At 36.8% G+C, this 19370-nt stretch overlaps 1 protein-coding gene across 1 annotated transcript in view; it reads left to right on the top strand.

Annotated features, from left to right (window-relative positions):
* Positions 1 to 19370, top strand: part of TFB2M (transcription factor B2, mitochondrial) — a 51917-nt gene that overhangs the window by 23014 nt on the left and 9533 nt on the right. The window contains exon 5 of the mRNA XM_079106636.1: positions 10865 to 10954. Coding sequence (XP_078962762.1) covers positions 10865 to 10954 — 90 coding nt within the window. The remainder of the gene's footprint in view (positions 1 to 10864; positions 10955 to 19370) is intronic.

The raw sequence follows: 19370 nt of genomic DNA, 5'->3' as shown, positions 1-19370 counted from the left end.
TAGTATGCCTCTACCTCACGTACAGAGAAACAAGATGTATCCCATTTGTTTACAATAAAATTTAAGATAAATTTAAAAAAAGAAGATTCTCTGGAGCAGAGTCTATTGAAGTCCTTTGCCCACTTTTTTTGTTTTTTGAGGCGGGTACCAGGGATTGAACTCAGGGGCACTCATGACTTTTGAGCCACACCCCCAGCCATATTTTGTATTTTCATTTAGAGACAGGATCTCACTGATTTGTTTAGTGCCTGGATTTTGCTGAGGCTGGCTTTGAACTTGTTATCTTACTGCCTCAGCCTCCTGAGTCACTGGGATTACAGGCATGTACCACTGCACCCGACACCTTTGCCTATTTTTTAACCAGATTCTTTCATTTGTTACTGAGTTTTAATTGCTTACTAAATACATGATTCATAAGTACTTTCTCCCATTTTGTGGGTTGCCTTTTTGCCCTGCTGATAGTGTCTTTGATGCTTAAAAGTCTTTGATGAAGTCAGATGTCTTTCTTTTTCTTCTTCTTTTTCTTTTTTTTTTTCATGCTAGAGATTAAAAGCAGGGTCTTGGGCTGGGGTTGTGGCTCAGTGGTGGAGCACTTGCAGGGCATGTGTGAGGCACTAGGTTCAATCCTCAGCACCGCATAAAAATAAATAAATCAACACAGTCTCACACTCTAGGCAAGAGCTCTGTCACTGAGCTACATTGTCAACCTTGTTAGTTTTTGTTGCCTGTGTCTCTGGTGTCATATCTAAGAAATCACTACCAAATCCATTCTTGTGAAGCTTTATCCTGGGGTTTTCTTCTACCAGTTCTTCAGTTTTAATTTAGGTATTTGGTCTATTTGGAGTTACTTTTTGTATAGGTGTCAGGCAAGTGTACATCTTTATTCTTTGCATGTAGATATTTAGTTTTCCCAGCACCATTTATTGTTAAAAACTCTTCTTTTCCCCATTCAGTAGTTTGATACTCTTGTCAAAAATTATTTGATCATATATGTGAGGATCTCTTGGGTTCTCTGTTGGTTTGTCTGTTGGTTTGTCTCCCCCACATGTCCCACGTGGCTGAGGAAAAGGGTTCCTATCAGAGGGATGGGCTGTCTGTAAACTAATCACTAAGAAATTTATTTAATAGAAAAAATGACAGGAGACAGAATTATCTTTAAAATGGAGGCATGACAGGTTGAGCCATCCAGAAGGGTCTGGCTCTAACAAAATGGACGAACCCACGTTTCCTTTATTTATAGTTGTACAAATCAAAGGAGACCAGTGGGAGCTTCTTCCATGAGAAACAGGATGGGAGGTGGAGTTAAGCAAGCTGTTTCACTCTAGCGGGTCATTCCCACATCCAGGGCCTGCATACTCCTGTGGTAAACCACTGCACAGAAACCACATACTCCAGGCAATCTGGAACAATTTTTCATAATTGTCAGTTTTTGAGAGCCAGATTTCCGTGTCTAATAGCTCAACCAAGCCTGGTTGTATTTGCAGGCCATGGATGGTGCTCCACATGTTTGTATGATTGTGCTTATGGCAGTATCACACTGTGTTATTACTGTAACTTTGTAGTAAGTTTTGAAATCAGGAAATAAAAGTCCTCCAACTTTCTTCTTTTTAAAGATTGCTTAGACTATTCAGGATCCCTTAAGATTTTATTTCGATTTTAGGACGGATTTTCTCTTTCTGCAAGAAATACTTGGTAAGGATTGTATTGAATCTGTACATCACTTTGAGTAGTACTGACATCTCAACAATATTAAATCTTTCAGTACATGCACATAGAATACCTTTCCATTTATTTGTGTATTCTTTCATTTATTTTAATAATGTTTTGTAGTTGTTGGTGTATGTCTTTCACCTCCTTAGTTAAGTCTCAGGGTTTAAAAAAAATTTTTTTTAAAATAGTTGTAGATGGACACAGTACCTATATTTATTTTTATGTGGTGCTGAGAATTCAACCCGGTGTCTCACATATGCTAGGCAAGTGCTCAGGTTTTTAAAATTAATTTTGGTAGTATTATAAATGGAATTTTCCCAATTTCCTTTTCTGGTATATAAGTGTATAGCTAATTTTTTTAAAATTGATTTTTATTGTAAACAAATGGGATACATGTTGTTTCTGTTTGTACATGGAGTAACAGCATACCATTTTTATATTCATACATTTACATAGGGTAATGATGCTTGATTCATTGTTATTTTTTCCTTCCTCCCACCCCTCCCACCCCTTTTCCCTCTATACACTCCCTCCCTCCCTCCATTCTTGCCTCCTCCCATCCCCCATTATGTGTCATCATCCGATTATCAGGGAGATCATTCGTCCTTTGGTTTTTTGAGATTGGCTTATCTCACTTACCATGATATTCTCCAATTTCATCTATTTACCAGCAAATGCCATAATTTTATTATTCTTTATAGCTGAGTAATATTCCATTGTATATATATACCACAGTTTCTTCATCCATTCATCAGTTGAAGGACATCTAGTTTGGTTCCACAATCTGGCTATTGTGAATTGAGCAGCTATGAACATTGATGTGGCTGTATCTCTGTAGTATGCTGATTTTAAGTCCTTTGGGTATAGGCCAAGGAGTGGGATAGCTGGGTCAACTGGTGGTTCCATTCCAAGTTTTCTAAGGAATCTCCACACTGCCTTCCAGAGTGGCTGCACAAATTTGCAACCCCACCAGCAATGTATGAGTGTACCTTTTTCCCCACATCCTCACCAACACCTGTTCTTGCTTGTATTTTTGATAATTGCCATTCTAATTGGGGTGAGATGGAATCTTAGGGTAGTTTTGATTTGCATTTCTTTTATTACTAAAGATGGGGAACATTTTTTCATATGTTTGTTGATTGCTTGTAGATCTTCTTCTGTGAAGCATCTGTTCATATCCTTAGCCCATTTATTGATTGGGTTATTTGTATTCTTGGTGTAGAGTTTTTTGAGTTCTTTATATATTCTGGAGATTAGTGCTCTGTCTGAAGTAATGGCAAAGATATTCTCCCACTCTGTAGGCTCTCTCTTCACATTGCTGATAGATTCCTTTGCTGAGAGAAAGCTATTTAGCTTGAATCTGTCCCAGTGGTTGATTCTTGCTTTTATTTCTTGTGCTATGGGAGTCCTGTTGAGGAAGTCTGATCCTAAGCCAACAAGTTGAAGATTTGGACCTACTTTTTCTTCTGTAATCTGCAGGGTCTCTGGTCTGATTTCAAGGTCCTTGATCCATTTTGAGTTGAGTTTTGTGCAGGGTGAGAGATAGGGGTTTAGTTTCATTCTGTTGCATATGAATTTCCAATTTTCCCAGCACCATTTGTTGAAGAGGCTATCTTGTCTCCATCGCATTTTGGCAACTTTGTCTAGTATAGGAAAATTGTGTTTATTTGGGTTTGTGTCCATGTCCTCTATTCTGTACCATTGCTCTTCCTGTCTGTTTTAGTGCCAATACTATGCTGTTTTTGTTACTATTGCTTTGTAGTATAGTTGAAGTTCTGGTGTTGCGATACCCCCTGTATCATTCTTCCTGCTAATGATTGCTGTAGCTATTCTGGGTTTCTTATTTTTCCAGATGAATTTCATGATTGCTTGCTCTATTTCTGTAAGGTACATCATTGGGATTTTAATTAGAATTGCATTGAATCTGTATAGCACTTTTGGTAGTATGGCCATTTTGACAATATTAATTCTGCCTATCCAAGAACATGGGAGATCTTTCCATCTTCTAAGATCTTCCTCAATTTCTTTCTTCAGTGTTTTGAACTTTTTATTTTAGAGATCTTTTACCTCTTTGGTTAGACTGATTTCCAAGTATTTTATTTTTTTGAGGCTATTGCAAATGGAGTTGTTTTCCTCATTTCCCTTCAGCTGTTTCGTCACTTGCGTATAAAAATGCTTTAGATTTATGCGTGTTGAATTTATAGCCTGTTCTTTTGCTGAATTCATTGAGGAGGTCTAGAAGTTTTCTGGAGGAGGTTTTTGGATCCTCTAAATAGAGAATCATGTCATCCGCAAATAGTGACAGCTTAAGTTCCTCATTTGCTATTCATATCCCTTTAATTTCTTTAGTCTGCCTAATTGCTCTGGCTAGAGTTTCAAGGATAATATTGAATAGAAGTGGTGAAAGAGGACATCCCTGTCTTGTTCCCATTTTTAAAGGGAATGGTTTCAGTTTTTCTCCATTAAGAATGATGTTGGCCATGGGCTTAGCATAAATAGCCTTTACAATGTTCAGGTATGTTCCTACTATCCCTATTTTTTCGAGTGTTTTGAGCACGAAGGGGTGTTGTATTTTGACAAATGCTTTTTCTGCGTCAATTGATATAACCATATGATTCTTATCCTTAAGCTTATTGACATGATGGATTACATTTATTGAATTATGGATGTTAAACCATCCTTGCATTCCAGGGATGAACCCCACTTGATTGTAGTGCACAATTTTCTTGATATATTTTTGGATACGGTTTGCCAATATTTTGATACGGATCTTCGCGTCTATATTCATCAAGGATATTGGTCTAAAATTTTCTTTCCTTGATGGGTCTTTGCCTGGTTTGGGTATGAGGGAGATATTAGCTTCATAGAATGAGTTTGGGAGGGTTCCCTCCTCTACTATTTCATGGAATACTTTGAGGAGTATTGGAATGAGCTCTTCTTTGAAAGTCTTGTAGAACTCGGCTGAGAATCTATCTGGTCCTGGGCTTTTCTTGGATGGTAGGTTTTTAATGCCTTCTTCTATTTCATTGCTTGATATTGATCTGTTTAAATTGTGTATGTCCTCCTGGTTCAGTTTGGGAGGAGCATATGTCTCTAGAAATTTGTCAATGTCTTAGGTAGTTTCTATTTTGTTGGAATACAGATTTTTGAAGAAGCTTCTCATTATGTTATGTGTCTCGGTGTCTGTCGTGATGTTTCCTTTTTCATCATGAATTTTAGTAATTTGAGTTTTCTCTCTCCTTTGTTAGTGTGGCTACGGGTTTGTCTATTTTGTTTACTTTCTCAAAGAACCAACTTTTTGTTTTGTCAATTTTTTGAATAGTTTCTTTTGTTTAAATTTCATTGATTTCAGCTCTGATGTTAATTATTTCCTGTCTTCTACTACTTTTGGTGTTGTTCTGTTCTTCTTATTTTTCTAGGGCTTTGAGCTCTAATGTTACGTCATTTAGTTGTTGACTTTTCATTCTTTTCTGGAATGCGCTCCATGCAATGAATTTTTCTCTTAGTACTGCTTTCATAGTGTCCCAGAGATTTTGATATGTTGTATGATCATTCTCATTGACCTCTAAGAATTTTTTTTATCTCCTCCCTGATGTTTACTGTTATCCATGTTTCATTCAATAGCATATTATTTAGTCTCCAAGTAATTTCCCTCTTTCATTTTGTCATTGATTTCTACTCTCAGTCCATTATGATCTGATAGAACACAAGGCAGTATCTCTATTTTTTTGCATTTCCTAAGGGCTGCATTGTGGCATAACACATGGTCTATTTTTCAGAAGGTTCCATGTGCTGCTGAGAAGAAAGTGAATCCGTTCGTTGATGGATGGAATATTCTATATACGTCTATTAAGTCTAGGTTATTGATTGTGTTATTGAGTTCTATGGTTTCTTTGGTTGGTTTTTGTTTGGAAGATCTATCTAGTGGTGACAGCGATGTGTTAAAGTCACCCAGAATTATTGTGTTGTGGTCTATGTGGTTCCTGAAATTGAGAAGGATTTGTTTGATGTACAGCGATGCACCATTGTTTGGGGCATAAATATTTACTATCGTTATGTCTTCCTGATTTATGGTTTCCTTAAGCAATATGAAATGTCCTTCTTTATTCCTTCTAACTTTGGTTTGAAGTCCACTTTATCTGATATAAGGATTGAAACCCCTGCTTTTTTACTGAGTCCTTGTGTGTGGTAGGTTTTTTCCCATCCTTTCACCTTTAGTCTGTGGATGTCTTTTTCTATGAGATGAGTCTCTTGCAGGCAGCATATTGCTGGGTCTTTCTTTTTAATTCATTCTGTCAGTCTGTGTCTTTTGATTGATGAGTTTAGGCCATTAACGTTCAGGGTTATTATTGAGACATGATTTGTAGTTCCAGTCATTTGGCTTATTTTTGGTTTTTAACTTGGCTCGGTTTCTCCTTTGAGTGGTTTTTCTCTAAGGTAGTTCCTCCCTTTGCTGACCTACATTGTTATTTTTCATTTCCTTCTCATGGAATATTTTCTTGAGAACATTCTGTAGCACAGGCTTTCTATTTGTAAATTCTTTTAACTTTTGTTTATCATGGAAGGATTTTATTTCGGCTTCAAATCTGAAGGTTAGTTTTGCTGGGTATAGGATTCTTGGTTGGCAACCATGTTCTTTCAGAGCTTGAAATATGTTGTTCCAGGCCCTTCTAGCTTTTAGAGTCTGGGCTGAGAAATCTGCTGATATCCATATTGGTCTCCCCCTATATACAATCTGATGCTTTTCTCTTGCAGCCTTCAAAATCCTATCTTTATTTTGTATGTTAGGCATTTTCATTATAATGTGCCTTGGTGTGGACCTGTTGTGACTTTGTGCATTTGGTGTTCTGTAAGCCTCTTGTATTTGATTTTCCATTTCATTCTTCAGGTTTGGGAAATTTTCTGATATTATTTCATTGAATAGGTTGTTCATTCCTTTGGTTTGTATCTCTGTGCCTTTCTCAATCCCAATAATTCTTAAATTTGGTCTTTTCATGATGCCCCATAGTTCTTGGAGTTTCTATTCATGATTTCTCACCATCTTCTCTGTTTGGGCAACTTTATTTTCAAGATTAAATATTTTTTGTCTGAGGTTCTGTCTTCCAAGTGGTCTAGTCTGTTGGTGATGCTTTCCATTGAGTTTTTTATTTGGTTATTGTTTCCTTCATTTCAAGGGTTTTTTTTTTTTTTTTTTTTTTATAGAATCTCTGTTTCTTTGTTGAAATGATCTTTTGCTTCCTGCACTTGCTCTTTCAGCTTATTGGTATTATCATTCATTGCCTGCATTTGCTCTCTTATCTCATCCTTTGCTTCATGAATCATCTTAATCATGTAAAATCTAAAGTCCTTTTCTGACATTTCTTCTAACATACTGTCTTTGGATTCTATTAATATAGAATCTAGTTTGTTTGGATCATTTTATTTCCTTGTTTTTTTATGTTGCTCATGTATCTTCCCCTCTAGCAGTGCAGATCTGGGGTATTGCAGATTTTCCCCTATAGGCTTATAGTGGCCCTATAGGTTTCCAAAACCCTTTCTTTAAGGGGAGGTCAATATTAGCAGTGCCCACATCAGACACTATGCAATCCTAGACCAAATAGCCCCTATGAATACAATAAAAAAATTGTCATAATAAACAGAATGAGTTCAAATATTACCTTCAGTAAAACAAACAGATTTGTAATAAGGTCTGCAGTTTCATATGGAGGACAAAGAGGATGCAGAGAGATGTAGAATGTGGCTGTTAATGGGATAAGAAAAGAATATACAGAAGTTTCAGATAATAGAAAGGGTGAAAGTGTAATCAAAAGAAATTGGATGTTAGCATGCAAAGAAGGGAGAAAGAGACTCTGAGGGAACAGGTAAACAAAAGGAAAAGAGAGCAAGAAAAGTAAAATTTTTCATTAAGGAGAAAAAAGAAAATCTACAGTATAACAGTCATATGGTAATGAAACCTCCCAGTGTTGGGTAGCCTGATGCATGAGAGATACCTGACAATGAGTTTCAAGCCTCCAGCAGGCGTCGCAGGATGGGATTTGCCCCACCTAAGGATCGGAGCTAAGGCTTCCAGGATTATCCAAGATGGCCGCTCTGGCTTCGAAATGTGTTTGCAGATGGGAAGCTGCCGCTCAGGGTGTGGCCATGGTCAGCAGGAGGCTCTGGAGTTGGATGCGGTTGGTCAGGCAGTGGTCCTGGAGGTCGGGTGTGTTTGGTGTGGTTGTGGGATCCTGGAGGCCAGTTGCAATCAGTTGGTCTGGGGACCCAGTGATAGGGTGCATTCAGTTGGTCTTGGGGTCCTGGCAGCAGGGAGCAGTCAGTCGATGTGAGGGCCCCAGAGGCAGTGAGTGATGGGTCAGGCTGAGGGCTACTGGAGACGGGGCTCAGTCAGTTTGTCCAGGGGTCCTATGGGGCCTGGCTGTTGTCTCAAAATGGCGGCAGCCACGTGTAATCAAACCTGGAGATACTGAAACAGTGAACTTCCAGGCAACAGCAGACAGCTGGTGCTCCACTGGTGGTCGGCGATCAGTTTGCTGACTGTTTTTGGAAGATCGGGAGGTGAACCTTGTGAGTTGGGTGACAGATAGGTGTAAGGCAGGCGATGTACAGGCGAGAGGCAGGCAAATGGCGGATGATAGGCGCCTGACAGTGAGCAATCTGCACTCAAAAAAGGCGTCAATATGCTGGCAGACTGCAGGTGATCACAATAGACAAATGGGTAAACAGCAGGGGATCAATAAGCAGCAAAAACTGCCTCACCAAGAAACAGATATCCTCTGCTTGAAACCAGAGTTACAGAGCGACAAGGAATGCAGCTTTCCTCTAGTCCACCATCTTGGATCTCCTGTATAGCTAATTTTTGCAGATTGTTTTTATATCCTGCAACTTTGTTGAAATTATTTGTTCTAAAAGGATGTTTGTTTTTTTGTGAACTCTGTAGGGTTTTAGACTTGTTGAAGGACAAAATTACCACAGTTTAGTTTAACGATCTCAGTCAACTTTATTTTTTATTCTAGAATTCAGCAACACTTATTTCCATAAAACAAATGTTTCAATGAGCAGAGCTGGGAAATTTGGTTTTAGAGACAGAAAAGGACTGACAAGCAGAAACAAAAAACAGAAAGCTAATTGGTCATTTCAGAGTTACTTTTTCTAATGAGGGAGGGACCAAAAGTTAGAACTAAGAAATATAACTAATTGGTTAAATCTGGTTGCTTCAGATTACCTTTTTAATGTTAAGAGTTAAGATTTATCATGCCAATTGAAAACTAACCTGTTTGGTAAATTTGACTCCTACCTTTCTAATCCTGATTTATTGGAAAATCAGATAAACATTTTATTTCCATGTGATCACATGGAACTTTAGTCTAAGTGATTCCACTTTGAATTTTTAGCTTACTATATTGGGGCTTAGTACATGAGTTTACTCCAAAACAATAGCTTCCTGTAATTTTTACTTAGCAAACTTTTACTTTTTCTGTTGTTATTGTTGTTTTAGTACTAGGGATTGAACTCAGGGACACGCTACTACTGAGCCACATCCCCAGTCCTATTTTGTATTTTATTTAGAGTCAGGGTCTCATTGATTTGCTTAGCATCTCACTTTTGGTAAGGCTGATTTTGAACTCGCCATCCTCCTGCCTCAACCTCCTGAGCCACTGGGTTTATAGGCATGCATCACGACGCTCAGTAAACTTTTCTTTTTTATTCTCTGTAATGTATAGGCCTAATGGAGTCCTTTTTATTGCTATGGGAGTAATGTTTCACTTCTGTTAGAATACTTGCTAAATGTTTCATCTGTTGATCCAATATGATAGGAAGTGCTTATTTGTACATAAAAAAGAGTTATGGGTTTGGAAGTGGTGCAAGAAATGAAGCAATGATTTACTCACATAGGTAGTAAATAAATATTAACCATGAAAGAAGAGCAGAGGGTTCATATCTGTGGTATATACAGTATTTAAACAAAAGAATGAAAAAAATGGGATATGCTTCATCATTTTATCTTGCTACTAGGAAAATGTTCTAGTGGCATGCTTTTACAATGTATTTTTTAAAAAAATACAATTTCCTTTTTCCTTTCTTAATTTCATTCACTGAGATAACGGTCTCATCCTTCTAGTATCAGTATTAAAATTCTTGACTCAGGCCAAGAGTGATGGCACAGGCTTGTGATCCTACTGTCTCTCAAAGCTGAGGCAGGAGGATCACAAGTTCAAGGTGAACCTCAGCAACTTAGCAAGGCCATAGCAACTACTTGTCTCAAAATAAAAACAAAAGGGCTGAGATGTAACTCAGTAGTAGAAAACCCGTGTGTTTGATCCCCAGTACTAAAAAGAAGGAGAGAAACTCTCAACTCAAAATTTAAGAGCCCACCTGATATATATGGCACACCAATTCTCCATAGAATATACTATATAGTATATATGTCAATGAATTATTCATTTATTAGCTAATGTTTTATGCTATACTATGTTACAGGATTCAAAAGACAGGGATTTTTTCTGTTTTGCTCACATCTTTAGCTGAATGATTTAGCTTTTATACACTTTGGTTTTTTCTTGAATGAGATTTTGTCCTTATAGATCACATAATTAAAAGAAATTAGTCCCTCCCCTGATCCCCATGGGGCCCCACACACTGGGGATTGAACCCAGGGGGCACTCTACCACTGAGTGCCATCCCCAGTCCTTATTTTGTATTTCAAGACAGTATCTGACTGAGTTGCTGAGGCTTGCTTTGAACTTGGTATCCTCCCCACTTGGCCTCTGAAATAGCTGGGATTACAGGTGTGCACCACTGAACCCCACATAAATAATTTGAATTTTAAGTGTACCTGATGACATGTTTTCAAAATGAAAGCATAAAAAAAAATTGTGGTTAAGATTTTGCATTTCTACAGCTGCATTTGTGGCTCAGTGGAAAAGCGCTTGCCTGGGATATATGGGGCACTGGGTTCGATCCTTCGTACCACATCTGAATAAATAAAATAAAGGTCCATCAACAACTAAAAAAAAACAAAATATAAATATAGATAAATAAATAAATATTTTGTGCTTCTCATTTTTCCACTTAGATACTTTTTAGGTATTACTATTAAGATCTAACATTTGATTTTGATTGATTATAATAACATAGTTTTATTTTTCTTTTTTAGACTCTAACGGCAAATCCTAGAAATCCAAACTTCTATCACGTATTAAGTGTGCTCTGGCAAGTAGCCTGTGATGTTAAGCTTCTGCATGTGGTGAGTAAAATTATATACTTCAAGAGATAATTGCATTATATTTCAGAGAGGTTATTAAGTAGAGGTTATGAACTAAAGATTACTTTAAAGGATTAATTGTATTATTTTTCTTACTGTTGATGGTTATGGGCAATCTGTGAAAGATTTTTTTGTGACAGATATTTATATTTTCTTGTCATAAAAATAATTGTAAAAATAGGAAGCATATTTCTAAAAAGGAAAAAGAAAGAAGAGATTGTAAAGAAGAATAAAATTATAGCATTTACAGGTAAATGGATGGAGTTGGAGAATATGCTAAGTGAAATAAACCAATCCCAAAAAACCAAAGGCCAAATGTTTCTTTGATAAGTGGATGATATACATAATGGGGATTGGCGGGGAGGAAGAGAAAAATGGAGAAACATTGTGTAGAGGAAAATGAGGGATACGGAAGGGGGCTGGGGGAAGGAAAGATGAAATGAAACAAACATCATTACCCTATGTCCACGTTTGATTACACAAACAATGTGACTCCACATCGTGTACAACCAGAGAAATGAGAATTTGTACCCCATTTGTGTACAATGAATCAAAAAAATTAAAATGAAAAAACCAACCACTATAATTTAATTTTTTTTTTCCTCTCTCCTTTTATAGCATTGGGGATTGACACAGGGGCATTCTACCACTGAGCTACATCTCCATGCCTTTTCTTATTACTTCTTTGGTATTTGAACCCAGTGGTACTTTACCACTGAGCCCCATCCCCAAACCCTTAATTTTTAATTTTGAGACAATGTTTCACTAAGTTGCTCAGGGTCTTGCTAAATTGCTGAGGTTGGCCTTAGCAAAAAATTATGATCTTCCTGTCTCGGTCTCCTGAGGTTCTAGGATTATAGGGGTGAGCCACCACACCTGGCCCTTTTATTTTTTTAAGTCAGGGGTCTCACTAAATTGCCAAAACTGGCCTAGAACTTTGGATCCTCCTGCCCAGCTTTCTGAGTCTCTGACATTACCAGTGTGCACTACTACACCCAGCTCAATCACTGTTATTTTTAACCCAGAAGTCAGTGTTGATGCGTGACCTGTTTTTAGTTTTATTTTTAATAATTTCTGTGGTTTTCTTTTTATTGATATAGTGGAATATGCATGTGGGGTGGGGGAGTGTGTATTTAACATAATAGACAATTGTTGTAAGCTTTTTTCCTTTGTCACCAAACATTTTTCTTAGGTTTTTAATGGGTACTTAATTTTTCAATATAGAGCATACCCTTTTTTGGTTTATTTCCTTAAGTAAGATTAGAGTTGTCTAATAAAAATGTGATATGAACCACTTATGTAACTATGTTTTTTAGTGACCACATTATAAAAATTTAAAAAAAAATAGGTGAAATTAATAATGTATTGTATTTAACCACCTGTCAATTCAAATTATTATCAGCCCAGTATATACTCAGTATCTTAGTTATTACATAGTTTACATTTTTTGTGTTTTAGTAAGTCTTTGAAAATCCATATGTTTTATACAATTACAACCATTTCAATTCTGGGTACATTTTGAATGTTGAATATCTACATCTTGCTAGAATCTCACATTTGATATCAGAGGGCTAGTCTATGAGGGGAAAATGATAAACAACATTTCTTTCATATATACATAATTTGCCCATTCTCTCTCTGTTTTTTTTTTTTTTTTTTTTTTTGATACCACAGATTCAACATAGGGGTGTTTAGCCACTGAGCAACATCCCCAGCCCCTTTTATTTATTTACTTTTTTATTTTGAGAGAGGATCTTGCTAAGTTGCTGAAACTGTCCTCAAATGTGGGATCCACCTGCCTCTGCTTCCTGAACTGCTGGGATTACAGGCTGACCATTCTCTTATTTATTTCAGTAGAACAGATTATCTATCAAGTAATTTTTATAGGGTATAAACAGTCATCTGTGTCCTGCAGGTTCTGCATCCACAGAGTTAACCAACTGCAGGAGGAAATATTTGAAAAAAAAATTATGGCTCTACTGAACATGTACAGACTTTTTTCTTGTCATTATTCCCTAAACAATACAATACAATGAGTATTTACATCATATTAGCTATTATAAATTATCTATAAAGATGATTTAAAGTACAAAGGAAGATGTAAGGACTTTTGGATCTTCAGATGTAGGTTTTGGGAGGAGATCCTGGAACCAATCCCCACAGGTACCATGGAACAACTGTAGTTATAGATTTTATAAGGCCTGTGTGTTTCTAAGAATGTATTGGTTTAAGTTTTAAATTTTGCAGCGTGTGTCTCCACATAGTCTTTTCCCTTCTTTTGTCCAGGAACTTGGTAAGCCCTTTTATCTGCATATTTTTAGTTTGGGAATGTTATCTTCTTTCAGTTGAGCTTTCGTTCCAATTCTTTTTCCTCCCCAAAACACGTAGGTTGAATCTCTGACCTTTGTTTTTGGTACCTCTCATGTTCTCATCATTTTTCTCAAGTTCCAGAGTCTTTTTACACTTAGTCTTGACATCACTATCCTGCTTTCTGCCTGCACTGTATATTGTAATCTTGGTCTTATAGTTCTTGGTTTGTCTAATAGCCTTCCTTTCCCTGTTCTTCTCATCTCATCAGTTGGCTTTTAATCTCAGCCTCCTCTGTCCTCATAGCTTTCAGCTAGTGTCTTCATAAAGGCCTCCTGAGGACTTTGACTTTCAGGTTAATATTTCCTTCTTCCTCTTCCTTAGTATTTGTTTTTGAAGGTCCTGTGTGTTAGTTAGGTTTTCATTGCTGTGACCAAAGTACTTGACAAGAACCAACCTAGAGGAGGAAAAATTATGGGTAGTTCACAGTTTCAGAGGTTTCATCCATGGGCAGCTGACTTCATCGCTGTGCACATGGCAGAGGAACGTTGCTCAGTTTATGGCACCAGGTAAGTGTAGAGTGGGAGGAGCCACGGGGACAAGATATTATTCCTAAGGGCACACCCATAATGACCCACCTTCTCCAGCCATGCCCCACCTGCCTACAGTTACCCCCCAGTTACTCCATTCAAACAGAATAGACTGATTAGTGTACAGCTCATAATTTATTCATTTCACCTATGAATATCCCTGTGTTGACACAAGAGCTTAACGTCCTGTATTAAATTTTGCCATTTATTAACCTTGAGAAAAGAACTCTTTCTGTACAGAACATTTTTTCAGCACTTGCTCCACTGTAAATCTACAACTACAAAGCAGACATTTTACTCATTCCTCAGGGTAATGCAAGTTTTCCTCTACTGTGGCTTTGGCAGACAAGAATGAGGTGTCCTCTGCCCCCACTGCTATACCCTAAACTTCTGTGGCTTGACCAACATGGGACTGCGTTGCCTGCTGTACACTATTCCCAGGGCTTTGCCTTTCTCTATTTAAAATGATGTTACTAGAACTGCTAGGAATTTAACAGATGAGTAACAATTGCGTTTTCATTCCACTTCCATGCTACTACAGTTCATACTAAATTGTCACTTCTGACAGTAGCCTTTCAGATCTTGTGTTTGATATTGTTTTAGTCTTTTAAGTTTGTGTCAGATGCTCTTCTATCCCACTCCTATTTTGAAATTTTATATCTATATAGATATGTATTTTTAATACAGAATTATTTTTCAGTTGTGTTTTTAAAAAAATCATACACAAAATTATACATGCAAATGTTACATAGAGCTGGGCATGGTGATGCACACCTGTAATCCCAGCGGCTTAGGAGGCTGAGGCAGGAGTATAGCAAGTTTAAACCCAGCCTCAGCAGCTTAGCAAGGCCCTACAGCAACTTAGGGAAACCCTGTCTCTAAATAAAACATAAAAAGTAGGCTAGGGATGTGGCAGTGTTTATGCCTCTGGGTTCAATCCCTGATACCAAAAAAACAAACACAAAAAAGAACCCCAGGAGGGAAAAAAAAATGCTAGATAGAAAAAATGTAATGATTTTTTTTTTGTGATCTCTGTGATATTTTATTTGTATTGTTTTTTCTATAACAAATAGTTGCATAGTGTCAATATGTTTCCATAAAGTTTTTTCCGTAATTAGAATTATTTCTTTAGTGATAGAGATATAGAAGTAGAACCACAGTATATAAAATTGTTTTTTCAAAATGCTTATATTCCCTCATGGTCAAGTGAATTTTATTTATTTATTTATTTATTTTAATTGTAAACAAATGGACTACATGTTGTTTCTCTGTTTGTACATGGTGCAAAGGCATACCATTTGTGTAATCATAAATTTACATAGAGTAATGTTGTTTGATTCATTCTGTTATTTTTCCCCCTTCCCCCCACCCCTCCTACTCCTCTTTTCCCTCTATACAGTCCTTCCTTTTTCCATTCTTGCCCCCCTCCCTAACCCTAACTCTAACCCTAACACTAATCCCTCCCTCCCCCCATTATGTGTCATCATCCACTTATTAGCAATATCATTTGTCCTTTGGTTTTTTGAGATTGGCTTATCTCACTTAGCATGATATTCTCCAATTTCATCCATTTGCCTGCAAATGCCATAATTTTATCATTCTTTATGGCTGAGCAATATTCCATTGTATATATATACCACAGTTTCTTTATCCATTCATCAGTTGAAGGACATCTAGGTTGGTTCCACAATCTGGCTATTGTGAATTGAGCAGCTATGAACATTGATGTGGCTGTATCTCTGTAGTATGCTGATTTTAAGTCCTTTGGGTATAGGCCAAGGAGTGGGATAGCTGGGTCAACTGGTGGTTCCATTCCAAGTTTTCTGAGGAATCTCCACACTGCTTTCCAGAGTGGCTGCACTAATTTGCAGCCCCACCAGCAATGTATGAGTGTACCTTTCTCTCCACATCCTCGCCAACACCTGTTGTTGCTTGTGTTCTTGACAATCACCATTCTAATTGGGGTGAGATGAAATCTTAGGGTGGTTTTGATTTGCATTTCTCTTATTACTAGAGATGTTGAACATTTTTCCATATGTTTGTTGATTGCTTGTAGATCTTCTTCTGTGAAGTGTCTGTTCATATCCTTAGCCCATTTGTCCATTGGATTATTTGTATTCTTGGTGTAGAGTTTTTTGAGTTCTTTATAGATTCTGGAGATTAGTGCTCTATCTGAAGTATGATTGGCAAAGATTTTCTCCCACTCTGTAGGCTCTTTCGTTGCATTGCTGATAGTTTCCTTTGCTGAAAGAAAGCTTTTTAGTTTTAATCTGTCCCAGTTATTGATTCTTCCTTTTATTTCTTGTGCTATGGGAGTCCTGTTGAGAAAGTCTGGACCTAAGCTGACATGTTGAAGATCTGGACCTACTTTTTCTTCTTTAATCTGCAGGGTCTCTGATCTGATTCCGAGGTCCTTAATCCATTTTGAGTTTAGTTTCCTGCATGGTGAGAGATAGGGGTTTAGTTTCATTCTGTTGCATATGGATTTCCAATTCTCCCAGCACCATTTGTTGAAGAGGCTATCTTTTCTCCATTGCATATTTTTGGCCCCTTTGTCGAGTATAGGAAAATTGTATTTATTTGGGTTTGTGTCCGTGTCCTCCATTCTGTACCATTGATCTACCTTTCTATTTTGGTACCAATACCATGCCGTTTTTGTTACTATTGCTTTGTAGTAGAGTTGAAGATCTGGTATTGAGATACCCCCTCTTTCACTCTTCCTGCTAAGGATTGCTTTAGCTATTCTGGGTTTCTTATTCTTCCAGATGAATTTCATAATTGCTTGCTCTATTTCTGTAAGGTACGTCATTGGGATTTTAATTGGGATTGCATTTAATCTGTATAGCACTTTAGGTAGTATGGCCATTTTGACAATATTAATTCTGCCTATCCAAGAACATGGGAGATCTTTCTATCTTCTAAGGTTTTCTTTAATTTCTTTCTTTAGTGTTGTATAGTTCTCATTGTAGAGGTCTTTCACCTCTTTTGTGAGATTGATTCCCAAGTATTTTATTTTTTTCGAGGCTATTGTGAATGGGGTAGTTTTCCTAATTTCTCTTTCTGAAGATTCATCACTTATGTATAAAAATGCATTGGATTTATGGGCATTGATCTTGTAACCTGCTACTTTACTGAATTCACTTATGAGTTCTAAGAGTTTTCTGGTGGAATTTCCAGGTTCCTCTAAATATATAATCATGTCATCAGCGAACAGGGATAGTTTGAGTTCTTCTTTCCCAATTCGTATCCCTTTAATCTCTTTGGTTTGTCTAATTGCTCTGGCCAGAGTCTCAAGAACGATGTTGAATAGAAGTGGTGAAAGAGGGCATCCCTGCCTTGTTCCAGTTTTTAGAGGGAATGCTTTCAGTTTTTCACCATTTAGAATGATATTAGCCATGGGCTTAGCATAAATGGCCTTTACAATGTTAAGGAATGTTCCCACTATCCCTATTTTTTCTAGTGCTTTGAGCATGAAGGGGTGCTGTATTTTATCAAATGCTTTTTCTGCATCTATTGAAATAATCATGTGATTCTTGACTTTAAGTCTATTAATGTGGTGAATTACGTTTATTGATTTCCTGATGTTGAACCAACCTTGCATCCCTGGGATGAAACCCACTTGATCATGGTGCACTATCTTTTTAATATGTTTTTGTATGCGATTTGCTAAAATTTTGTTGAGAATTTTTGCATCGATGTTCATTAAGGATATTGGTCTGAAATTTTCTTTCCTTGATGAGTCTCTGTCTGGTTTAGGTATCAGGGTGATATTGGCTTCATAGAATGAGTTTGGGAGGGTTCCCTCCTCTTCTATTTTATGGAATACTTTGAGAAGTATTGGAATGAGCTCTTCTTTAAAGGTTTTGTAGAACTCGGCTGAGAACCCATCTGGTCCCGGACTTTTCTTTGTTGGTAGGCTTTTGATGACTTCTTCTATTTCAGTACTTGAAATTGTTCTATTTAAATTGTTTATGTCCTCCTCGTTCAGTTTAGGCAATTCATATGTCTCTAGAAACCTGTTGATGCCTTCAAATTTTTCTATTTTGTTGGAGTATAGATTTTCAAAATAGCTTCTAATTATGTTTTGTATTTCAATCCTGTCTGTTGTGATATTTCCTTGTTCATTCTGAATTTTAGTGATTTGGGTTTTCTCTCGTCTTCTCTTTGTTAGCGTGGCTAAAGGTTTATCAATTTTGTTTATTTTTTCGAAGAACCAACTATTTATTTTGTCAATTTTTTGTATTGTTTCTTTTGTTTCAATTTTGTTGATTTCAGCTCTGAGTTTAACTATTTCCTGTCTTCTACTACTTTTGGTGCTGTTCTGTTCTTCTTTTTCTAGGGCTTTGAGCTGTAGTGTTAGGTCGTTTATTTGTTGAGTTTTACTTCTTTTATTAAATGCGCTCCATGAAATAAATTTCCCTCTAAGTACTGCTTTCATAGTGTCCCAGAGATTTTGATATGATGTCTCTTTGTTCTCATTTACCTCTAAGAATTTTTTAATTTCCTTCCTAATATCTTCTGTTATCCATTCATCATATAATAGCATATTGTTTAATCTCCAGGTGTTGGAGTAGTTTCTGTTTTTTACTCTTTCATTTATTTCTAACTTCAATCCATTATGATCTGATAGAATACAAGGTAGTGTCTCTATCTTCTTGTATTTGCTAACATTAGCTTTGTGGCATAATATATGGTCTATTTTAGAGAATGATCCATGTGCTGCTGAGAAGAAAGTGTATTCGCTCCTGGTTGGATGATATACTCTATAAATGTCTGTTAAGTCTAAATTATTGATTGTGTTATTGAGATCTATGGTTTCTTTGTTTGGAAGATCTGTCCAGTGGTGAGAGAGGCGTGTTAAAATCACCTAGTATTATTGTGTTATGGTCTATTTGGTTTCTGAAATTAAGAAGGATTTGTTTGACATACATGGATGAGCCACTGTTTGGGGCATAGATGTTTATGATTGTTATATCTTGTTGATTTATGCTTCCCTTAAGCAGTATGAAATGTCCTTCTTTATTCCTTCTGACTAACTTTGACTTGAAGTCCACATTATCTGAAATGAGGATGGATACTCCAGCTTTTTTGCTGAGTCCATGTGCATGGTATGTTTTTCCCCATCCTTTCACCTTTAGTCTATGGGTATCTTTTTCTATGAGGTGAATCTCTTGCAGGCAACATATTGTTGGATCTTTCTTTTTAATCCAATCTGCCAGTCTATGTCTTTTGATTGATGAATACAGGCCATTAACATTCAGGGTTATTATTGAGATATGATTTGGTTTCCCAGTCATTTGGTTCATTTTTTAAATTTTATTTATTTATTTATTTGACACGACTTGGTTCCTCCTTTCTTTGACAATTCCTTTAGGATAATTCCTCCCTTTGCTGATTTGCTTCTTTGTCTTTCATCTCTTCCTCATGGAATATTTTGCTGAGAATGTTCCTAATGCTGGCTTTCTTTTTGTAAATTCTTTTAGCTTTTGTTTGTCATGGAA

Source organism: Sciurus vulgaris (assembly GCF_902686455.1).
Source record: "Sciurus vulgaris genome assembly, chromosome: 12".
NCBI lineage: Eukaryota > Metazoa > Chordata > Mammalia > Rodentia > Sciuridae > Sciurus > Sciurus vulgaris.
Note: the sequence above shows the minus strand (reverse complement) of the source record. Positions and strands in the feature narration are given on the sequence as shown.